The 23,132-nt window shown below is 56.5% G+C and overlaps 8 protein-coding genes across 8 annotated transcripts; all 8 read right to left on the reverse strand.

The window, feature by feature from the left end:
- Positions 1-679: 679 nt before the first annotated feature.
- LSCM1_04651 (uncharacterized protein) lies at positions 680-1,690 on the reverse strand (the record flags this gene model as incomplete). The annotated part of the gene is made up of 1 exon (XM_067322149.1): positions 680-1,690. The coding sequence occupies one exon, from the start codon at positions 1,688-1,690 to the stop codon at positions 680-682; it is 1,011 nt and encodes a 336-aa protein (XP_067178946.1).
- Positions 1,691-3,486: 1,796 nt separating this feature from the next.
- On the reverse strand, positions 3,487-4,788 carry LSCM1_04652 (uncharacterized protein; the record flags this gene model as incomplete). Its single annotated transcript, XM_067322150.1, has 1 exon — positions 3,487-4,788. The coding sequence occupies one exon, from the start codon at positions 4,786-4,788 to the stop codon at positions 3,487-3,489; it is 1,302 nt and encodes a 433-aa protein (XP_067178947.1).
- A 982-nt stretch (positions 4,789-5,770) lies between these two features.
- LSCM1_04653 (uncharacterized protein) lies at positions 5,771-6,217 on the reverse strand (the record flags this gene model as incomplete). The annotated part of the gene is made up of 1 exon (XM_067322151.1): positions 5,771-6,217. The coding sequence occupies one exon, from the start codon at positions 6,215-6,217 to the stop codon at positions 5,771-5,773; it is 447 nt and encodes a 148-aa protein (XP_067178948.1).
- Positions 6,218-8,870: 2,653 nt separating this feature from the next.
- On the reverse strand, positions 8,871-10,733 carry LSCM1_04654 (uncharacterized protein; the record flags this gene model as incomplete). The annotated part of the gene is made up of 1 exon (XM_067322152.1): positions 8,871-10,733. One exon carries the CDS (start codon positions 10,731-10,733, stop codon positions 8,871-8,873), a length of 1,863 nt encoding a protein of 620 aa, XP_067178949.1.
- Positions 10,734-12,260: 1,527 nt separating this feature from the next.
- LSCM1_04655 (uncharacterized protein) lies at positions 12,261-14,237 on the reverse strand (the record flags this gene model as incomplete). The annotated part of the gene is made up of 1 exon (XM_067322153.1): positions 12,261-14,237. The coding sequence occupies one exon, from the start codon at positions 14,235-14,237 to the stop codon at positions 12,261-12,263; it is 1,977 nt and encodes a 658-aa protein (XP_067178950.1).
- Positions 14,238-15,418: 1,181 nt separating this feature from the next.
- Positions 15,419-15,937, reverse strand: LSCM1_04656 (uncharacterized protein; the record flags this gene model as incomplete). The annotated part of the gene is made up of 1 exon (XM_067322154.1): positions 15,419-15,937. The coding sequence occupies one exon, from the start codon at positions 15,935-15,937 to the stop codon at positions 15,419-15,421; it is 519 nt and encodes a 172-aa protein (XP_067178951.1).
- Positions 15,938-16,298: 361 nt separating this feature from the next.
- Positions 16,299-17,231, reverse strand: LSCM1_04657 (uncharacterized protein; the record flags this gene model as incomplete). Its single annotated transcript, XM_067322155.1, has 1 exon — positions 16,299-17,231. The coding sequence occupies one exon, from the start codon at positions 17,229-17,231 to the stop codon at positions 16,299-16,301; it is 933 nt and encodes a 310-aa protein (XP_067178952.1).
- Positions 17,232-17,503: 272 nt separating this feature from the next.
- LSCM1_04658 (uncharacterized protein) lies at positions 17,504-17,701 on the reverse strand (the record flags this gene model as incomplete). Its single annotated transcript, XM_067322156.1, has 1 exon — positions 17,504-17,701. One exon carries the CDS (start codon positions 17,699-17,701, stop codon positions 17,504-17,506), a length of 198 nt encoding a protein of 65 aa, XP_067178953.1.
- Positions 17,702-23,132: the final 5,431 nt, after the last annotated feature.

The following is a 23,132-nucleotide window of genomic DNA, read 5'->3' on the forward strand; positions in this document are numbered from 1 at the left end:
TCACTTTGGCCCTGCAGCAACGGGCACGCAGACATCGAGTAGGGGGCTGCGGTAGTGTCCTCAAAGTGCTCAAGGGCATTGGTCAGCGCACCTGCGCGCCACGCTCTCTTTTCCCGTGTATGGCTGACTGCATAACTGCTGCCAACCATCTGCCCGGCCTTCCACACTTGCCGTATGCTCGAGTCGTCGGTGTAAATGTGTTGGGCGGGGGGGAGGGGCGCCGCTTCATGATGGGGCCCCGTCCACGAGAAGGCGAGGCAAAACAGCAGGAGCACAGACGCGAGGGAGGCTCGCCAAAACATGCGTGAGCGTGTCACAGTCTGTGCCTGCGGTCGCCTGTGCGCCTCTCTCTCTCCTCCCCCACTTCACGTGAGCAGAGGGGTGGGCGGGGGGGCGAAGGGGTGTTGAGATGGGGCTGAGGGGAAAGGGGAAGGGGAGGAGCAAACAAATGAAAACGTCGGGAGAGGCGGGCAGCATGAGGAAAGAGAGCGCGCGCGCACATGCAAGATAGGCGAGGCAGAGGCACCACTCCGCAAATCGCATGAGCACTGACGCGCTAACGATCCTCTCTGTTCATGGTCCCGTGCGCGGCGGTGGCTCCAAAAATGCGAGAGCGGGGATGCAAGGACAGCATGCTGCTGCTCACCATCTACGTGCACCCGGTTGCACAGGTGTGAAATTATGACGCTGCGGAATCGACCTCCGCAGCCGCCACGCGAAACTCCGTCAAGATACGCCTCATCATCGTCGCATCAGCATCCGCCCCCTCTCCGAAGGCGGTGTAGTCTGTGGCATCCCTCAAGTAGTAAGCGAGATCGTCAGGCGTGTATCGAACCGCCACCCTCCCCTCGTTCAGCAGCTTCTTCAGATGGTGGAAGACGTTGGTACCAGCGGCCGTCTTGAGCGCAGTCGGGGTGGTAGTGTAGATGATATCGACAAGCTCTCGAATGTTGAGGCCCTTGTCTTTGGCCGGAGCGTCGGCCCCGTGCGTGCGCTCGTGCAGCACCTGAAGAATCTGCTGCTCACGTACGCTGCGGTGCTGGATGATCTCCAGGATGCGCGTGGTGCCATCTTCGACGACGGGGCCATGCGCCGGGTAGAGCCGCCTTGGCTGCATGCTCACGAGGAGTTGCAAGGAGCTCATGTAGTCCTTGAAACTGGAGAACACAGACGTTCCTGTGCCCAGGACAGTGTCGCTCGTGAAAAGCGCGCACTCCTCCTGCAAAAACGCGCACAGGTGATCGTCGGTGTGTCCGGGCGTGTGAACCACCTGTAGCGTGGCGCCTTCCACCTTGACTACCTTGGGTGGGACTTGGCATAAGGCATCCACTTGGGTGTGGACGTACGCGGACGGCTGCTTCAGCAGCTGCACCTGTGGGAAGAGGCGACGAACCGTCTCCACACCACCGATGTGGTCCCTATGCCAGTGAGTGAGCAGCAGCTTTGAGATGGACACTGGTCCGCCAAGTCGGGCCGATTCATCGGCGACTGCTTTTTGCAAAAGATCGCCGTAGCCGTCCACGCCCTCGCCGGAGTCGATCAGTAGCCGGTCCTGTCCCGTGCCAACGAGGTACGTGTTGCTTCCCTGCAGGGTCATGGGGCTGGGGTTGAGGCCCATGATGCGCACAACGCAGCTCGACAGCGTCGCGATGGCCGGCACGGCGGCCTCGGCGGCAGCGCCGGCGTGCATCGTTGGCTGCCGGAGGAGTGACGACTGCCAAGAAGTAGAGGGGTGAGGGGCAGCGGCAAAGGAAAAGCAGCAAGACGTAGACGGCAGCTCCGTTGGAGGCCACTGTAAGAGAGAGAGTTATACACGGATACGAAGTATGCAACGTACGGATAGGCGAGGGGTGCGAAGGAGGTCGAAATACTAGCAAGACAAACAACCAGACGACGGGCAAAACCAACCAAAGCTGTGCGAGCCCGGAAGGAGGAGAGGAGGAGGGGGATGTGTGTGTGTGTGTGTGTGTGACAGCAAGGCGACTGAAACAAAGACACGGAACTCACCCAGCGAGCGACGTGAAAGGGGAGCAGATAAAATGAAAGGGGAAAAAAAGAACGGTCGCCCGCGCGCATGAGCTTACACCAAATCACAGCACAGAGGGAAGGAGGGGCAGAGAGAGCGGGGGAAGAGCGCCACAGGCTGGCGTGCAACCTCGTCTGCGGCGCGCCCTGCCAGCTGGAATGATCGTGGGGAAAGGCGTCGAAGCGAGGGGGAGAGAGGCAGAGGGAAGTGGTGCAGGGTTGGCTGGGTAGACTGTTAAGTGGGGGAGAGAACGGGGCAGACTGCTTTTGGCCGCCTTTACTGCGCCTTTGTGCGCGTTGATGCGTGAGAACGAGAGAAAGGGGAGCAAATCGGGAAAAAGCGATGAGAAAATGAGCAGGGAAAAGTGGGCTGAAGCAAGGCACTCTCTCTCGCTCTGTGGGTCACCCATTGGTCGGCGAGAGGGAAAGAGGGGAGGACGCGGCGGCAGAGGAGGGCGAACAAGTCGAGAGATGCCCACGGGAAATAAGGCAGAAGAGCAAGACAAGATAGAAAAGAGGTGGGGGGAGGAAGGGAGGACTGCAGATAGTAAAAGGGCAACAGAGAGAGGTTTGAGCTCTCCCATCTCCCTGTTCCCTTACTTCGCCTCTCAACTCCTGCTTCCAAGTAGACGTGGCGGCTGCGTGTCAGCAGGAGCGCTACAATCCAGCGCTTCGCCGCTGTTGCCGTTTGTACTGCTCTGCCCAGATGGCAGGGCACTAATGTCGTTGGCTGACCCATTCACTCACTGTTGAGCCCCCGATCACTTGCTTCATCGTTTGCAATGGCAGAGCCGTCTCGGAACGGAGAGACAGGAGATGGGGAGGAAAGCCGCGGTGATGAGAAAATGGAGCAGGCTGGACGAGCAGGAAAGTCGAGAGGGTGAGTGAGTGCGTTCGTAGGTGGTTACCCTGCCGGATAGCTACACGCGTCAGCATGGAAAAGGCGGAGATCTCCATCGCTGGGAAGAGGTGCGCTGCGACTGAGGGCCTAGCGGATCTGCAACGCCGCTAGTCCACCCACACACACACACAAAAACACAAATCGAAAACGAAGAAAGCCGTGTCGAGCGCAGGTGTGTACGTGCGAGCAGGCAACAGGAAAATGGATGGACATCCACGACGCGCACACACATCTCTGCCCTCTCCCGATGTTGCCGCCTCCCTTTCAGTCCCCCTGTGTACCCGTGGCAGGTATGACCACGAATATGACAACACCAGCGGCTTTCTATATGCTATTATAAGCCTCTGGCCGTCCTCATTTCCCGATTTCGCTGCGTCAATACCTTTGCAGAAGCCAATATCTATGACCTGAGAGCGATAAATGCGCCTCATGCATTGCCACGGTCGACCACGCACACGCTTACACACACATGCGTACCATCTACGCTTGCAACGGTGCACAGAACGGTTTTCGGGCGTGTGTCTGTGGTGCCTTTCCGCCTCCCTATTGCCTTTTTCAAGTCATCTTTGTGCGACGTGTGTGACGACTGATGCCCCGCCCTCCCCCTGCGCGTCCCCTTCAGCTGATGCTGTTGTACTGGTGGCAGCCTTCTGCAGTCGTGGATGTCGTCGAATATGTGGCACGTGGCGGTCGATTTGCTCGGTGATTGTTTGGTACGCACGCTGGCAGTGAAGCCCTGGTAAGACGTGATTGCTGCGGTCCTGTGCGACAATCAGCAGGGGCGAGTCCTGAAAGAGCCACCCGCTTAGTGGCATGTCAGTGACCGGGAGTACCGTATTTGGCGGCAGCGGGTGGCCAGTCAGGATACTGGTCTCATACGCCCATAGCTTTGCGACGTTGCGAACCGTGTAGCCACCGCCACCAAGCGCCAGCATCGGGATACCGAGATCACGCACTGCCTGCACGCACTGCCCATGGCCGAAGGACGACAGGTTGAGCAGGCCGAGGCGATCACCAGCGAGCGAGTCGGCGCCGCACTGGAGCACAATCACGTCGGGCGAGTAGCGGCGCACAATGGAGTGCAGCGCATGTTTGAATAGGCCAAGGTAGTAGAAGTCGGTGATGCCGTCCCACACAGCCAGGTTCATGCTGTAGTAGCGCCCACTACCGTAGCCGACGTCGCGCGGGTGCCCCGTGCCAGGGAAGAAGCTCTCGCCGAACTTGTGCAGCGACAACGTAAAGACGCGGTCGCTCTTGCAAAAGGCCTCATCCACGCCATCGCCATGGTGCATATCGATGTCGATGTACAGCACCCGGTCGTGGCACTTCAGAAGCTCGAGAATGCCGAGCACAATGTCGTTCACGTAGCAGAACCCGGAGCACTCACCGCATTTCGAGTGATGCATGCCGCCACCCCAGTGCACTGCTACATCGACCTGACCGCTATTGAGCAGTACCGCCCCCATCAACGTCCCACTGGCCGTCGCGATCGAATGTTCCATCAGCCCCTCGACCGGGGGACAGTCGCCCGAGAAGAACACTTTCGACGTATCTGCGTTCCATAACCAGCTGCGGCAGCTGTGCAGGCCGAGGTTCGCGAGGTAGGTGTCCGTATGGTATGCCATCAGCTCCTCAACTTTCACTAGAGGCGGCACGACAGTGCGACAGTGAGTATCGATCTTTAGGCTGCGCACAATCTCCATCGCTGCAAGCACACGATACGGCTTCATCGCGTGTTGGGGCACAAAGGCCGAAATGTTCATGTCAGAGGCGTAGCCGGAGGTATCAATCAACGCCACGCGCGCACGGCCTTCGTTGCGCAGAAGTGGAGCCTGGGATTCATCCTTGGGCGAGGCGCGCATGGCGATGTCCCTTCTCCTCCCCCCCTCTGTAATAATCCAACGAGCACAAGCACCAGAAGAGGAGCGGACCCTTATCTTCTCCTAAGTGGTGAAGAGAGAAGAGAAGAGTACCCCTCCCCCCTCTCCTCTCTATCCCCTGTCGGCACGGAGCCCGGAGGTTTCAGCTCCCGTACAATCTCATGCGCAGAGCCCTCAGAGAACGAGAGCACGAGAGAGAGGCATAGCCCCCTCCCCCTCACCAGTTGACGTGACGGTGTGCGTCCCCACCCCAAGAGTGAGAGACGATGAAGAGTAAGACGAAAAGGGGAAAAAGAAGGGCATTCATGGCAGAAGCAGTCGTAGCAGCTCCACCTACACGCACTCGGCGGTATCAACAAAAACAAGTCGCACGTTCCCGGCCTCTCTCACGCGGGCTTGTTAGGAGGGTGCTGGCCTCTCCTCAGCAGCGGATCTCGCCCCCCTACACGAAAGGGATAGTGGCAACTGCGTCGTTTCACCATTAGGCAGTCACATAAAAGAAAGCGAAATCCTCGCACGTTCATAGCGGCACGGCACTCAAGCGCTCGTGAAGCAAGGGGGCATGCACACCAATACCCCCCCTCCATTCCCCGCCCCTCTCACCAGGCAATCCTACTCGTGTGAGGTGCCTCTGCGCCAAAATACCCGTTAGCTCCTTCTTTTACCACTGCTTCGGGTCCTGTGATACTCACACTCGCTAACAGCGGTACACTGTCCACGTACAAAGGCGCGTCTGTGGGAAGAGAAGAGAGAAATAGCAGAGCGTAGTGGCCAAACATCAGAAGCGGCTGGGGTTGGTGAGCGAGAGTGAAAGGAGAAGGGCCAAACGCACGCGACTGGTCGCCCTCACTCATGGTAACGTGCAAATCAGAATGATGAGCGGAGAGATGTACTGACTGGCGGGACACGATACCCACTCACTGCCTCTCTCTCTGATCGCCCTTGTCACCCTTTCCCTCTCTCCCTAATACTTGCCAATATCCCAGACGTAGCCCAGACTGCGGAACACAACTCGGCCTTCCCGTACAACCAGCTGCTCCTGCACCATCCTCTGGAAAAAGGAAGAGAGCCAAGGCCCGAGAAGAGGAATGGTTGCCATGCGCCCTCCGTCGAGGACATGCACATAACCTTTGCGGACAAATGTGCGGGACGTCAAGGGTTGCAGTCCAGAGGTCCATGTGATGCGCAGATGCTCGCGCTCCTGTGCCAGCAACGCTACTGCCGCTGGAAGCCCGCGTACCACGCCCCAGAAGCTGGCGAAGTGGGCCCGCGGTGCCATGAGGCTAAGCATCTCCTTCGTCTCCTGATCGTCTTCTGCCATTACAAACTGCTCTGCCACCTGCAGGTTCCGGCGCAGCCACCCATCAGAGTCGTCCACAAAGTACCTCAGCTTTCGGCCACTGTACGACATCTTTGCCCAAGAAGAGACGGCTGTGAGGGGATGGGGCAAGCAAGCAGCCGCTCAGGCCGCTCCGTGCGAGAAGCAGCTTGTAACGGTAGTGGGAGCACCTGAAACGATACGTGCCACCGCCGAAGATACTCGGACACACTCAAGCAACTGCACAGCAACGCTGAAGATCCGTGTTGGCGTGTAGACGTGCGTGTCAGTAGGGGGAGGCGAGACGGCAACTCCTCTAAAACGCAAAGTCTCGTTGAATGAATGTGCGTGTGTCTGGCGAAAATCATCGTCAGGGCGCTTGCCGATGTTGAGCATTATCAGTGGCACAAAAGAAGAGACGCGTGGTAGAGGTACATTGAGGCTGCGTTTTGGTGGTGACTGCTGTGTGAGTGTGTGTGGAGGCGGAGTGAAGGCCTATCGAATCCTAAAGTGCTTCCTGGAAAGATCACTCACGCCCGCACAAGGGGGTGAGTGGCGAGGGTGCCCATGTAGGGCTGATATCCGCAGCACCCGCTACCACACGCATCCTACCTCACAAGAACGCGCGCTGACCGACTTTGGCGAGGCGCATGAGCCATTTCGGTTTCCATCCGTATCCTTTACGTCCGCATAAATTCTTTTCCCTGTTCCGAAGTAAGCTGCAGCCAAAGGGGAACAAAAAAATAAAAAGTCCCGTAAGCGCCCATTCACCACACCTGCACCTCAGGCAGAGCAGCCGAGGAGACGCCCAACAACACTCAAGCACGACAACTCTCTCCGAAAGAGAGAGAGAGAAAGGCCGACGCACACGCAGAAATGACCAATGAGGTAGGAAAGCGCTGCCCACCCCCGCCCCTCGAGCAGTGAACAGCCACGGGGGAGGGGGATGACGACAGAGTGATACCGGAATCCAGAGAAAAAGCTGGGGTGATGCCCTCGCACGTGCGGGGGGGGGGGGGTAAATCGCATACAATGGCGATTTCCTTGATTCGCCTCACATCAGCAGAGACACACACACAGAGAAGGAAAGAGGGTGAGAGGGACGCACGCCGGACGGAAACACGAGAGGAGTGGACTCCAACAGGAAGGGGCTCGCATTTGCAACACAGAAATCAGCGCAGAGATGAGAAGACCAAACGCAATGCAAACAAAACGGACGACCAGACACGGAAGCAATGAGCCGACAGAGCCAAAGAATCAGAGAGAGGGATGGCAAGGGAAGAGAGGCGGAGAGAGAGAGAAAGAGGGGAAGAGAGGGGATGAACAATCAGCAAATGAAAGGCAGAGGAGGGAGAACAAAAAAAAAATCTGTGTACACTAAGAACGGGGACACGAAGGACACAAAAGATGCGGAGTGGGGCGAGGCGGGAGGGAGAGTAGGTTGGGAATGTGGAGGGTGCGCCTATCGGGAGAAGCAGCAGCCATCTAGCCACATACACAGAAAGCAGAAAAGACAGGAGCGCAAGAGAGCGAGGGCAGACAACTTACAGCAAATATTAGACGCAGCGGAGGTATTCCCTGTGTCCCACACACACACACACAGTCGCCCCAGCATTGTTCCCATTTCAACGCTCGCCCATGCACGATCGCTACATCTCGAAGCTGCTCCCTCTTTTTCTTCCTCTTTCCCGCCCCTTTCCCTTTTCGCCTTCAATTGGTGAGAGGCGCGCACATCGCATGAGCGTGTGTGCGTTGTCACTATCGATTTCAGGCGGAGATGGTTGAAAGACCGACACATTACACAGGCATAAGCACGCCTGCTACGAGAAGGGAAAAAAAGAAAAGAAGAGAAAAAATGGTACCATCGACGCGACAACTTTACCTAAAAAGGGAGAGCAAGAGACAGTGGAGAGAGGACGTACAGTTTAATCTATAAGCAAAGCACGCAAAACAGGAAACAGACAGAGTAAAACCTAAGAAAAAAAGAGAGGAGGAGGGAGCGGAAAGGGCGGTGGTTGTTTGACGAAGCGGGTCGGTGTATATATATATATATGTATATATTTCTGTGCGTATTTGTCTATGCATGGGAGGCTTCATCCACTAGAAGGTGATACGTTCCGGAGAAGAGGGGAGAAGATTATGACAAGAGCGCACAAGAAAAAGAGGGCCCCTCCCTTCCAAGATACCGTGTGTAGTGCGTCCGTGCATATGTGTGTGTGTGTGCCTGCGCAGGGGTATGAGAGGTTAGGAACCGAAGCCATGGGAGCTTGGCTATCAATGAAAACTGCTTCGCTTAGGGGTAAACGAAAACAACAAGCCCCGCTTTTGCCTTCCGTCACGCAGACGCAAAGGACCACCACCACCACCACCGGTGGTATCAGCTCTTAACCGATACTAAGCACAGCCCTTTCCCCTCCCACAGACAAAGCACTCATCCGTCCCACCCCACACAAAAAGATGAAAGAAAGAGAAAAAACAAAGGGACTTCGATGAAAGAAGAGGCGGGGCGTTGGGAGAGTTACGCGCCGGTGTCACTGTGCTCTAATCTCTGTTGTATTTTTTCTTTTTTTTGGTCAGTCCGTGGTGGCGTCGCGAAGTACACCGCCAAAGGAAAAGGTGGGCAGCGGACAGCGACGCACGTGCCGCGATTTCCGTCGGGAAGCACACGCGCGTTCGCACGGCAAGAAAACGGCACGTGAGAGGCTTTAGCCTTGGTGGAAGGGCACAGGCAGCGAGAACTTGCGAATTAAGCTTGCCTTCTCGACGAGATTACAGGCGGAGGCTGGCGCCGCACCGTGACTGTGTTTTTGGAGCTCACCCCGTTCCCACTGTCATGAATGCCGTTGCTTTCGTAGCATGCAAAGGTGTTATGCAGCGAGCCAGAGCTGGGGTCTTGATGCTTACGTGCCTTTGGAGAGCTAGTGCGGGAGCGCGGCTTATCTTCTGTGTCTGATCGAGTCTTCGCACCGCTTGGAGACCGCTTCGCAGTCTGGTGGACAGGTGACGCGGTGCGGCGCCGGCTGTTACTTCGCGAGCCTGTCGCGCAATCGACGCTACGTCGCGACGGTGACCGGTTCGCAGAACACGGGGCACGATGGCTGGGATCGATCGTGGCGCGAGGAACCACAGTCGAGCGAGAGGGCGTGATACCTCGATAACTTACAGCCGACGGTCGCCCCACCACATCACGTGACGATCTATTGCTCGCTAAAGGGCTGCTCGTGCGGGGGGTGCTTCGTATAGAAGTGGGACTGTTGAGGCCGAAAGAGCTACCGCCCCACCCAGACGCCGGGATGGGGATGGAGCTCACCAGTGTGGTGTTGACGTGGCGACTGGAAGACCATGGCTGTGTCCGCGTTTGAGCCCCCTTGGAGGTGGACTTCTTATCCTTCGGCAGCGGCAGCGGGGACCCGTTTCGGTACTTGTGGCTAGACCCGAGCGTGGCGAACGGCGAGCGCAGCTGCGCTGGCGGCGCCAGCCGCGCGTAGTCGATGGAGCGGACCGACTCTACGGGCGGTTGGCGGGACTGCAGCAGTGCGGGGTCCTCTTCTCCGTCCCAAACTCTGGGCTTGCCCCCAACCTGAGAAAACGAGTTGTTCATGCTGGAGGCTGACACCGCTGCTCGTAGTGCTGCGGTCCGCTCCAAAGCTTTGGTCAACGTTGATGTACCCAGGTCTGTGGTTCCGCTGTGAACTACTGGGAGAGCTTGGCGCCCCTTGGGGCACGTGCGCGGATCAGACTCCAGTCGGCGAGCGCAGGGAGATGTGCTCCGGCTCAGGATACTGGGTAAGCGACGGCCCGTACGCAAGCTCGAGTGGCCGCGCGATCCCAGGAAGCTACCGGGTTCCGCAGAGGTCGCATCCGCGTGGAATGATCCGGCGCGGTCCACAACAGGGCAAGTCGCCTGGGTGTCCACATCTGTTCCTTTCTTGGTGTCTACGAAGGTGATGCGCCCTTTCGTAGCCTTGACATTCACGGGATTGCCCACGTCGACCTTCTGGGCGCACTGTTGATAAAGCTCATTCGCCATCTGCTCGCTGTAAAGTAATCCGTTGAGGAGGGTGTTGCGTAGCATCCACTGGTCGTTGTCGAGGCCGAAATGACTGTCGTCTACTTCCTGAGCGAAGATATCACGTTCCACATCATGGCGCTTCGCAAACTGGCGCAGCTGACGCTGGAAGTGGGGCTTGATGTCGGAGTCGGGGTGCGCCATTTTCAGGTACAGAAGTGCGCTCTCTAGCTTCCACCCATACTTCATCATCATGTATGCGGCAATAAGAGCGGGGCTTCGCGAGTTGCCGTACACGCTGTGCACCAGCACGCACTCGCCTGCTGCAAGGGCCTCATCAATGAACCGCACCACACGGCGAATATTGTCGTCAGCGCTATCGAAAAGGATGGTGGTGCACACCGAGCCGGCCGCGTCCTTCCAGGGGAAAGAGAGATAGCTGAAGCCTGGCTCACCGAGGAAAAAGTCAGCCACCTCGGCGCCAGCGCAATTAATAATGTGAGTAATCTTGTTCATGAGCAAAAGCGTCTTATCAGCCGCAGCGCCGGCGTTACCGGCAAAGATGCCGTCCTTGATGCGGACTGCAATTAAATCGTCCATCCTGTGCCCGCCTCGCGTCCCAAGTCAGGCCTGCTGGCTGTAAGGAGTTGCGTTCGTCTTGAGTTCGGTAGGTGTCGCACATGCCCCAAAATAAGAACTGGAAGAGATGAGAGAAGCGAGCAAGAGGAGGTGACCCGAGAGACACAAAAGCTGCAACGAGCACTGCCTTGCAACAGTGGCCCTTCGAAAAAAAAAAGGCAGCAAAGGGGGAAAAAGAGAGTAAAGAAATAAAGAAAACACGCAGGAGTCGAACCACGGCCACCCTCCACCTGTACAAAGTCGTGCAAGCCACCTCTTGGCCTGCTTGCGTGTATGTGTGCGAGTGTGCGCTTTCTATTTTCTTCCCCGACAACGGTTGTTGCGACAAGAGTAGAGGATGGTGGAGTCATGCGAAGATGAAAGGAAGAGTAGAACGCAGGCAACAAGAGAAACCAAGGGCATAGGCGCACGACACATCGCATGGCAGCTTACTAGGGGACGGCGGTGGAAGGCAGCAGCATTGCTCCCATTGCCGTGAAGCTCTAAGGAATTGAGCTGGGCAACTGTCATGGCATCACAATAGGTATGCACCGTGATGGGCGCTCGATTTGGCACGAGCGTGGCATCATTGCGACGACTCTCTCAGTGGCACATGGCAGAAGCACACGGCATTCGTAGGGCGGTGCGCGCACACCACAGCGCCTCTGTTTTCTCGCTCTCCTCCTCCCCTCCCCCAACTCTCTTCCTCTTCTGCTTCACCACAGGAAAATGCACCAGCGTTTTCTTTACTTTCCGTTGATCCTTTTTATTTTGTTTAGTTACACTCGGTTTAAAGGCCTAAGTGGTATACTTGCTTTGGGGGAGAGGCGAGGGGGCATTCGTTTCGGGCCTCTCTACTCTCTTCAGAGAGGAGAAGCACCACCATGGCGCTCCCTTGTCTTCACCTCTCACCCCCTCCCCGCCTTGCGCTCGCTTGTACATGGTGCCCTTCGTTCGATGCTGCTGCTCCTTTAGTTCCACGTACCATCTGCTGCGCAAGCGCAAGGCGCCCGGCCCTTCTTTTTTCCCTCGCCTAAAAAGCAGCCGTTGAATGATCCTTCGCTCCTCAGCCGTGGTCGTGTCTTGTCTCGTTTTCCACACGCCCCCAGGGCTGCTTTGCATCGCCCTTTCAGGCTCTGTAATGGCACGCACTGCCCAACCCACCCCTCCTGGTTTGCCATGCCGTCCAAGATCGCCACTCCATAGAAAGAAAACACGGGCATGGGAGCACAAGGCTGCGGTACGACGGGGAGAGAGAGAGCGAAACGTGTGAAGTTCGAGAAGACGGAGAAGCGGCGAGGGGGAGCAGAGAACCAAAAAGAGCGGACTGCGGTGCAACGAATGCAGAAACGTAGAGGCGTAACGGCGTAAAGAACGCATCAGAAAAGGAGGACAACGGGATAAAAAAGAGAAGACGGCGCTAGTCCTCTCACGCCCATCGCACGCCCTCTCTTGTTGATCAAGGCAGGCGTGTATCATACATACGCACAACCGGTAGTAAGGGCCTCCCTACTTGTGAGCCTTCCTCCCCTTCCCATCTTTGCTGTCATCATCCTGGCCCTGCTTCTGGTGCCTCTTTGGCGCCCGTTTCTTGTCAGCTCCATCTTCGTTGTCTGAACCATCTTCATCCTTCAGCACCGGCCTCTTCGCCTTCGGATCCTCCACCTCCGTCATGTAGAAGTAGTTGCCCAAAGCCTTCTGATCGCGGTCCTTGACGGAATCGAGCTTATTGATGCGAGGCCGGAAGTTCGTGGGGTCTCGGCGGAAGGTGATGTTGAGGCTTTTGAGGAACCTGTTCATGCCTTCGAGGAGGCCGCACGGCGTCCGTGCTGTGCAGTTCACAGCGGGTGTACCATCGTACACAATAACCTTGTCGGCCAGGTATGTGGCCATGATAAAGTCGTGCTCCACGATGAACGCTGTGCGCTTGCTGTTGAGGATGAAACGCTTGATCACGCGGGAGGCGATGATACGCTGGTCGGAGTCAAGGTACGCACTAGGCTCATCGATAAGGTAGATGTTAGCTGGCGTGCCCAGTGCAATGCAGAGACCGACACGCTGAAGCTGACCACCAGAGAGGTTCTGGACTTCCTGGTCCAGAAGCTCCTCAATCGTGAGCGGATTCAGAACATCTGCCTGGAACTGTGGATGACAGAACATGTCGTAGATCTTCGTCTGGAGAAGGTCTCGCACCGTGCCCTGGAACTTCGGCGCAATCTTCTGAGGCTTGTAGCTGATAGACAGCTTCGGCACCTCGGTGTCGTTGTCCGGCTTCACGTGACCGGCTAGCATGCGAATAAAAGTGGTCTTCCCGCAACCGTTCTCGCCCAGAAGCACGACAATCTCGGAGTCGGAGAAGGTGCCGGCCTCTACGGAGAGGCTGAAAGAGCCTAGGCTCTTGGTCATGACTGGATACGCATTCATAGCGCAGCGTTTCCTGATGTCCTCCTCGATGTCGTCTGCGATGTGGAAGGCGAGGCTCTCGTCACGGAACCGTAGGTTCTCCGTAGGGACGAAGCCGTCAAGGAAGATGTTGATGCCCTCGCGCACACCGTAGGGCATTGTCACCACACCGTAGATGCCAGGAACACCGTACAGCACGCAGACGAAATCAGACATATAGTCTACCACCGACAAGTCGTGCTCTACGACGATAACATAGTTGGTCTCAGTCAGCATGGAACGGATGACCTGGGCGGCAGTGAGACGCTGACGCACATCGAGGTAGCTCGAGGGCTCATCAAACATGTACACCTCGGCGTTCTGCACACAAAGCGCGGCGATCGTAAAACGCTGCAGCTCACCCCCGGACAGCTTGTCCAAGGTACGATCCGCCACGTTCTTGAGATCAAGGATGTCCATGAAGTGATCTTTCATGCCACGCTCGTCTGCCTTGGTCAGAAGAACCTCTACCACGCCATTGTTGGTCTTTGGCACCTTGTCCACGTACTGAGGCTTCAGAAGAGCACGCATCTTGTCGTCTAGCAGGCGCTGGAAGTACGCCTGGTGCTCAGAGCCGCGGAAATACTTGAGGATTTCATCCCACCCGGGCTCATTCATGTACCGCCCGAGGTTCGGCTTGATGCGGCCCTTCAGGACGGAGAGAGCAGTCGATTTGCCCGTACCGTTCGCGCCAACAAGGCCAAGCACCTGTCCAGGGCGAGGCAGTGGAAGCCGATGCAGCTTGAAGCTGTTAGGGCCGTAGCGGTGCACGGTATCCTTTTCGAGGTTAGAGGGGAGGTTAATAATACGAATCGCATCGTAGGGACACTTCTTCACACACAGTGCGCAACCGATGCAAAGTTCCTCGGAAATTTTGGAGATGGTGCTTTGGTGGCTCACCTCGATACACAGCTTACCCTGCAGCACAACAGGGCAGCACTTATGGCATTCGAGGTTGCACTTCCGTGGCTTGCAGCGGTCCGCATTCACCACCGCTATTCGAGTGAGCCGCGATTGCTCCTCAGTCTGCTTCTTTGGTGGCATCGCAATAGACTGCACGCGTTTCTTTTTTCCTTCTGATTTGGCCGAGAAGAGAAGTAAGGACGGAGAGGGGAGAGGGCATGTTTGAGCGTTATGCATGCGAACACGCTTACCGCAGCTAGAAGATCAGCTGAAAGCGGCCCGAGGGATGCACAAGCAACTTACAGAATGCTAAGGAACGCTACAGTGACAGCCAATGTCTCGTAAAGTAACGGCTGACCTGGTGAGACGTCACATCAGGTGAGCGAGAGAACTGATTTGCTTCTTCCAGTAGCCTACACCAAGATACTTGAGATTCACAAAAATAGTTTCTAGTCACATTCGATTGAGCGCTATTCCTGGGCCCTACGATAAGCCGCTATGCACATACCCACAGCCAGCAGGGTACATCATCGTAGGCGAGAAGAGGCTCCCTTCTCCCTGTTCCGCCTTCTTGTTGGGAAATAAAACATCAGCTTCACTGCAATGTAGCCCCACCCCTGCCACACACGGACCATCGTTCCGCGGGGCGAAGCAGCCGTGCACACGCGTGCCGCAGCCATGCGCCAGCGCACCCCACCGGAGCACGACCCCCGCCGCGCAGGCTACCCACACGGAATCCACGTATGCCGCCCCCCTGCACGCCGGCCACCACGCGGCGCGACTCCCTGAGGGGCGGCGCACGCTCCCCAGACCAGTAGGCGGGTCTGACGGGCGGGAGGGACACGTCCAAGCAACACAGGCGCCTCGCCCATCGTATGGGTGGCGCAAGCCTGCCCCCTGTCGCGGGCCGCGGTGGAACAACGCCATCTAGCATCTGACGGCCGGCACCAGTAGCCATGCATCGCTCTGGCCTCCCTACGCCGTCGGCAGCTGACCCAATCGTCCACCCTTAGCTCCCCGGCACTGGCAGGGGATAGGGGAGCACCTGGCGTCTCCTCGGGGGGAGTGGGGCACTGGACCCTCTGAGATGTCACGCATTCGTGTCCCCTCACGTCATCACGTGTTGAAAATCAGCTTGGGTCAGAATAGAGCGCCTTTTTATTGGCACAAAATGGCGTGACCTCGGCACGGAGATAGTGAACTCACGCCTCCGCTCCGTTAAAACAGGAGGTGTCGTTCTTGTTGTACCAAGCTCTGATGGCGTGATATTCTTTTGAGTGTGTGTAGGTCGTTGCGGAACACTTTGCTGGAAAAAATACACACTAAAAGTATGGCGTGTTGATGTTCGTGGCGACTAAGTTGCCGATAAATGCCTTATAGTGGACCCAACCATTTGTCATGTGACCTGTCCGCTCTAACCTCAGTCGCAGACTCTCCTGCTCCTGCGGTGACAGCTTGTTCCCCTTCTCCCCCAAAAGAAGGAAGAAGATCTTAGAGTCCACCATGCCGGTATCATCGGGATCAAAGGGAGCGAACGCAGCACACAGATCTGCCACACGAAGGTTGTCCTCTGCCTCATCTCTAGTGAGAGCAGACGTGCTGGACAGCTTTGTCAACATCAAGTAGAACTGCGCGAATGTAAGAGGCCCCTCTCCATCTACGTTGCACTCCTTCAAAGCGTCGCTGAAGACCTTCTCCAGTGGTCCAGATATACATGAGGAAAACAGCGCTTTAATATCAGACCCACTGACAGTGGCACTCCCACTCGAATCCAAAATGAAGAATGCCTCTTTGAGCTCCGCAACTTTGTCGTGCGTTATACGAGGCATAACCGTACCCATGCCCCTGGAAGATTTGTTTGTGTTTTTGTCGCCCATGACTCCGGTGGCGCACTGGCTGCGAGAGGAAAGAATAACATAGAGAACGAGAGAGAAGAAAAGGCCTTCGAAAAGCTTCGGGTGGGCGTTGAGCACAGAGGGCCTGATTCGGGTCCCCTGCCTGATATGCGTTGCATCGCAGCTGAAGATAAGATACTTTCCTGTACGCGCGGCAGAGAGTCGCACGAACACGCTGCTGCACGACCTACAGCTCAGGTCACGCAGCTTCAATATACAGCTACCTTCCATCTCGCCTCGAGTAGAATACAAACCAATAGAAAAGGCACTAGGCTAAGAGAAAGATCGCGCCTGACTGATACATTCCTTACTTTTCCTCGCTGAAAGGTATAGAGCCGTGTGCTTCGCCGCTCTTCACGTCCAAGGCGCTAGTGAGGTCGGACTCTTGCGCTACAGCCTGCCCAGCCTCACTAGCCGAGGCATACATTGGTCGAGGTGGGCAGTCAGGGGTGTACACGCTAGACGAGCTGACGCCACGAAGACCCTGGAAAAGAAGCCCAGCACTCTGTAGTTGTTCTAAAAAGTCGTCCACTCGCTGAAGGGAGTCTCCACTTTTCCGGGTCATTGACTGCTGCAGTGTACGAGCTACAGTGACCAGTTGTGTGCCGTCGCTGCTACGCAAATAAGACACAAGCGTATGCATCACGTAATCGGCTCTGTACTTTCGTCCAGAGCAGAACTCGGGCCTGCGAGAGCGCACCCACTCGAAGAAGTCCACGAAAGGGTTCGTCTGTCGAACTGCCTCAAACTCCCTCTTCAACTGGCCCTGCTCGCTTTGCTGGAACTGGACAGCAAACAGGAAGTGCTTCGCCTGCAGCTCCACGCTAGCCGTCCACAGAGGCATCTCGAGGTCATTCACTCCGCGCGCTAACTGGCGGAAGAGAATCTTGCCGGAGAAGTACACAAGCATACAGCCTGTCAGCAGCATGAGCCAGTCTACACCTCGCCGATTCTGCAAAGGGGCGCCACCAAAGCCTGAATGCCCCTGTGTTTCAGCGTTCCTCGCAGCTTGCTGAGCGGCACTCGCATTTATGCCCATTGTCGAGAAGTGCCCATATTCATGATTGATGGTTTCAGGGATCTGCATTCCGCGAAACTTCTGCAGGACCTTTCGGCGCAGCTCCTCCTCCCTAGCACGCTCCTCCGCACTGTGCTCGAGACGCAGGATTGCAGTGGAAGACATCAAGCAGCCTTTCACCCGAAAGGGTAGTGATATGCGGTGCACGCTGAGTCGGAGCATGGTAACTTTGAGTGCGACGCAAATCACTCGTCATCCTTTGTTGCCGGAAACCGGAAAGTCGAGGAGGAAGAAAAGTGAAAGTGAGCAGCCCAAAGAATAATGTCATGTATTGAATCGGATGATTCTACGGTTCGTGATAAATGGACTGCGTTGCAGTCAGCGGAGCCATGTAACTAGAGTCTCATCACTTCCTTGCATTCCTTTCGCGTTGAGCGTGTGTTTCATCTTGGCGTGCCCTTTTGAGCTTGTTAGGAGGTCCTCGGCTACTTTTGCTAGTTTGAATGGCTGTATGGCGAAGAGCTTTTCCGCTGTGCTATCATATCTTTTGCGTCCCCACCCTCAGGGCTGCTGTTGCTTACGGCTCCTTTGAGTGGAATACGCCTTCCAATGAACAATGCAGCCATTGAGGCTACCACCAGACTGGCGATCGGAAATAGCAGATCCGCGTCACTTATGAATTGAAAGTCCATCCCGAGCTATTCCCCCAGACTAGGGTTTGCTACAGGGTACAGTAAAAGCGTCAACATAAAAACCATAGTATGAAATAGTGAAACGTTAGTAAATTTAGTGAAAAAAGGGTGGATCCTGTGGCAGCTACTCGAGAGTGCAGATATTCTTCAGCCCTCCGCGGGTATCATGAATCCCGTTACCATGTCCCTCTGTGCTTCATGCAAGAGCCTGAGACAGGCTGCAGGCAATCTTTGCGAGCCAGGTCTCAGCACTGCACCGCTTTTTGCTCTCCCAGCCGACCAAATGAGATGCTATTCTTGCTCTCTGAAACTTTACTTTCCATCGCTGTCTCATTCATCTCCCCGATCACATTACATCTGACCTGCAAGCAGCAGGAGCTACGCTTTGACTTCAGACTGCTAAACTTCACTTATTTTGCAAGCCACAATTCATTCGCAACTACTAAAGTGAAAAAAAAAAAGCAACCACTCACAACATTGCGCTTCACTATAGAAGACCGCCTCGCAACTCCTGAGAGTGCAATGCAAGACCATCTCTGCACCATCGCAACTTTGAAAACCTCGGAGCGTCTCGAGTCCAAGCCAGCGCCCAAGCAGCCATTCAGAGAAACCGCCAAAACAACGTCCTTGAAGCAAGGCCTGGAAGCCTTCCATGATCGAGGTAGTGGGTACCAGCGCTATCAGATGAAGAAGTCACCATTCGAGAACTTCAGCACATGATGCTACAATTAAGTGAAGACCGGTCGGAACCCTTGCAGAAGTCTCTGAGCCATTAGTGCTCAGAAAGCAACCCCACCCCCACTGCCAGCACCTGCTCGTCTGACACATCCACGACTGGCCATCTCTAAGAGTACTGAAGTGCCTCGCACTGATTCCTACGGTTGCAAGCAAACTAAAACAGCGCGTTCTCCCCTCCTTTTTGTGGTATAGACACACTTCATGCAGATCTTTCCCCGCCTGCCAGAAGGAACAGAGTCCGCTAAAATCGAGTGCGCGCCCGCTACGCTCTCTTTCGTTTCAACGCGAAAACAACGCAACCAGGCTCCCAAGCCCTCCCCGACCTCTAATCCACCCCCATCCGCCCTCCCTTTGAGCACCTTCCCATACGTAAAAACTCCGTTCACCTTCGTTGTTCACGTACCTTCACACCTATTCAAACTATCTGACCTCTGCTCTTACTCCACGTGTCGCTTTCTCTGCGGAACACAAGCACCACTGCAATGTAGCCCCACCCCTGCCACACACGGACCATCGTTCCGCGGGGCGAAGCAGCCGTGCACACGCGTGCCGCAGCCATGCGCCAGCGCACCCCACCGGAGCACGACCCCCGCCGCGCAGGCTACCCACACGGAATCCACGTATGCCGCCCCCCTGCACGCCGGCCACCACGCGGCGCGACTCCCTGAGGGGCGGCGCACGCTCCCCAGACCAGTAGGCGGGTCTGACGGGCGGGAGGGACACGTCCAAGCAACACAGGCGCCTCGCCCATCGTATGGGTGGCGCAAGCCTGCCCCCTGTCGCGGGCCGCGGTGGAACAACGCCATCTAGCATCTGACGGCCGGCACCAGTAGCCATGCATCGCTCTGGCCTCCCTACGCCGTCGGCAGCTGACCCAATCATCCACCCTTAGCTCCCCGGCACTGGCAGGGGATAGGGGAGCACCTGGCGTCTCCTCGGGGGGAGTGGGGCACCGGACCCCTGGGGTACCGCGCCCGGGGGCTTTTTTCCTTTAGGTTGGGAAGCTTAGTCAAAAGTTGCATCCTAACCTTTTCTTTTCGGCCGACGCAAAATCATAAAGGCGTTCGAAATCCGCTGGCGAGGCGTAGGAATTCACCCGGGCAGCGTAGGCAGGTTAAAGGCGCGGCTTGGAAAAGAAGCGCGCAGAGGAACTTCCCAAGCACCGTGCAGCAGCGCAAAACAAAGAGAGCCTAAAGACTACAAAACAACAGCATTCGGGGGGGGGAAGTAGTACGATTTGCCGGATCGGTTGAAGTTGTGCATTTAACCCCCCCCCGCACAGGCACACACGAGAGCACCCGCGACCCACCGCGGTTAAGTTTCAGCCCTCCCCAAATGCTGCGGAGAAGTCCGTGAGAGTACAAGAGTGCCATCGCACGTTCTGACTTGAGAGGAGGCCCAAAGATGACTTCCGATAAGTGTTGAAGAGGACTATGTCACTTAGGTGTGCTTGTGCGAAAGGCGCGCCTTAACGAGCGGCATTGGTGTGGATAGAAAAGTGGGGTGCTGGATGCGTTTTCCATTAACTTATTACCAGCACCAGAAGATCCCGCAACGACACCCACGCCGCAACGCCCCCACCCCCTTACAGCATAGCCATTTCTAGCCCCGAGAGCACCAAGAATAAGGGGCTACAGCCGCTCCCCCGGAACGCCCCCGAAAGCGGGAACCCCCACACACCCTTTAAGTAGCCCCCGGGGGCGCGGCCAGCCCCTAAGCGAGAACCGGCTGGTATTTCTTAAAAAAGGAGAAAAACGCCACGAGGCCCCCACAACAAAAAGGCCCCCCACACACAGAAGGCTAAAAAACGCCCGGCCCCAACAGAAGCTATAGGCGACCGCGCGCGCCCCCACAAGCAGCGCTCTGGCAAAGGGCACAAAGACACATGCGGATCCAGAAGGAAAGGGGCCGCGCGGCGGCTTACCACAAAAAACGCCTCACTTCTGGTTGGGCAAAAGTCAAAAAGGAGTCCCTGGGTCTTTTCTCTGAGCCAGATCACGGCAAAGACCTTTCTTAGTAAGACCCCCTAAGTCGCTATACTGGCCCCCTCCTCTGTGGCAAAAAAAGGCCGCCCAGGGCCGCGCGGCGTGGGCCGCTTCCCCCCTGTCTGTTGGTTTGCCGCCGGCTTTCGTTTTGCTAAGGTTGGCCCCCAACCACTGCGCCCCGCGACAAAAAGCGAGCACTGGCCAATACAAAAGTACAGCCAAGAGACACCTTCGGGGAACAGCTGAAGGCGCTGCCGAAACGCGCCCCGGGAAGCAAGAGCACCCGCCGCACATATTTGGCACGTAAAAAACAGCACCCCCAGCGCAGCTCCGCTAAGAAATGCCTTGCGCGATGGCGGCCTCCTCGGGTTGCGCTGGGCTTTTGGAGCCCTCGCTAGCGCTTGCGCGCGCGCCGGGTGGGAGTTGGCAGAGCGCGCCCCCACGCTTTTGGCCCTCCCCCAAGCACCCCCTTCCCTTTTCTTAGAAAGGCGCATTTCGCAAGCAAGGCGCCAGGGCCCTACCAGCCCCGTTTCCCTGGCAGCCCTTCCACGGACTATGCGCAGTGCCTTTAGGCACAGAAAAAATCCAGCTTTTCCACAGCTTTAGAGAAGTGGTAAGGCTTGCCGGCCGCCAGCCACCCCCCAGCACACATGCACGCAAAAAGCCGCCCCCAAACGCCGCGCCCGCCCCGTCCGTTTTCCCCTGGCTTTGTGCGGGGCATAAAAAACCTTGCGGGGCGCAGAAAAAAACGCGCCAACCAACCGCCCCACGCCAGCAGTGCACCAGACGCCCCGCCCCCCTGAAATTTCACTTCGCACCGCCCATGGTTTTGCTTTAGCCACTTTTCTTGAATCTTTTTTCATCCACATATAAAGCCGCAGGGCGACGCGTTTAGTCTCCGTTGTTTTACAAAGCCCAGAATTAATTATAAGAAAGCATGCCCACACTTTTGCAAGAGCCTAAAGCCAAACCCCGTTTTCTTTCTCCAGGAACAAATGAAAAAACCCAAAAGCCTTTTCCAGCTTTCAGAACTGGCTGTTTCGATAATGCGCGCGAGATTTTAGCAACTGTGTGCCCTTGGATCGTCCACAAACGCAGGCGGCCGGGCAGCGCTGTTCCAAAATGGGGGTCCGAAGAAGGTTTTTTTTGAGCAGCTTTTGCTTAGTAGGGAAATGGGCGTCCCGAAGAACCCTGGCCCTAGCCATGGCCTCGGCCCTTTAGCGCGCACCCCTCGGGAACAAAAGCCGTCGCGCGCCTCGTTATTTTTTTTTTAGGGGGGCTGCCGGGGGGCTTGCTCCCCGCTTCAATTAAAAAGCGGAAAAGTAGGGCGGCCATCAAGAGAAAAGCACTACGCCGAGGGCCCCGCAGCCCAACGCCCGCAAGTCGTTTTTCCTCAACAAATTTAAGTAAAAATTTTTTTCTGCACTTAAAAAAACACGCGCCATGCCCACTTTGGCTTTTGGTTGGAACCATCACGCCCGCATGTGTCTGGATAGGCTTTTCCGGTTTGGGAAATGGATGGGGCGGCTAGCCCTACAACGCCCCCGCCCCAAGCATAAAAATCACAAGGATGCCAGGCCCGGCGTTTTAACGAAAAGAACGGAGGACCCGCCAAGCGCATTTGCGGGCAGGCATTTTTTTTACCCTGGAGGCACCCACAAAAGAGCGTGTAAATGTTTTTGAAATTCCGTTACGCGCTTAAAATGGCCAGGCCGCGCGCTGAATGGTCCTCTTCCGTGGCTGGCGGCGTGGGTGTTCGCAGGCGGCCTCCTCAAGGCGCGCCCCGCTAGGCGCGAGGCGCGTAAAGCCAGGTTTGTTGGATGTTAGCTTGGCCTTCTGGGCAAAGGTTTTTCCTGCAACCAGTGCCTCGGGTAAAACTTCTGCCAATTTGTACAAAAAAAAGCGCTATGCGTAGCTTGGCGCAAGTGCAGGCTGGGGCGTTTGCCGCTTGGCGGCCCTCTGGGCCGCGCCTGGTTTAAGCCTTCTCGCCTGGCACGCCCGCTTTGGGGCGCCGCCGCCAAACCCAACTAAAAAGGCGCTTTTTGTTTGCTTGCTTTTGTAGTCAATGAGAGAAATGGCGGAGCCGCGGGCAAGCGCCAGCTCTTGTTTTCCTTTGCCGCAGGGGCACAATTGCCGTCTTCCCGCCCCCCGGCTTATTTCGAGGAGAGGGGCTTTGGTGATTAAGGTGTGGGGAAATGCGGGCGACCGGCAACGTTTTTCGCTAACGGGCGGGTCGAGGGGGGCTGTTCTGCAGCATTCCGTGGATGTGAAATGGGGTCGGCAATCCGTAAAGCGGGTGGGGTTTGTGAAAGTGGGTATGCTTTTACGGGGGCTGGCGCCGGTGAAAAAGGGGGTGGGGGCCGTCGCCAGCGCGAAAAAGCATACCACATGTGAAGGCTAGTGTGAAATGGCACGGCTTTTGGGCGGCGGGCGTGGGCCTTGCCTTTCTAAGGGTTTTTAGAAGTCCCTGGGGGCGGGCTGTTTTCGTAAAGTGGCGCGTCTGTGGCGGGGCAGGGTCGTGGTGCGGCTTTTCTGGGGGGTCAAAGGGATGTCTGCGGATAAGAAATGCCCCTTCGAGGCCACCCAAGCTTTTTTTTTTGCGTCCCCATTGCGAAAGCGTTCTGGGAAGAAGAAACCTATAAACGCATCAGATTGATGCGGGGGGAGTTTGCTGCAAGAAGTTGCGGCATGGCTGACGTGCAAACCCC

This window comes from Leishmania martiniquensis, chromosome 21 (assembly GCF_017916325.1).
Source record: "Leishmania martiniquensis isolate LSCM1 chromosome 21, whole genome shotgun sequence".
Classification (NCBI taxonomy): Eukaryota; Euglenozoa; class Kinetoplastea; order Trypanosomatida; family Trypanosomatidae; genus Leishmania; species Leishmania martiniquensis.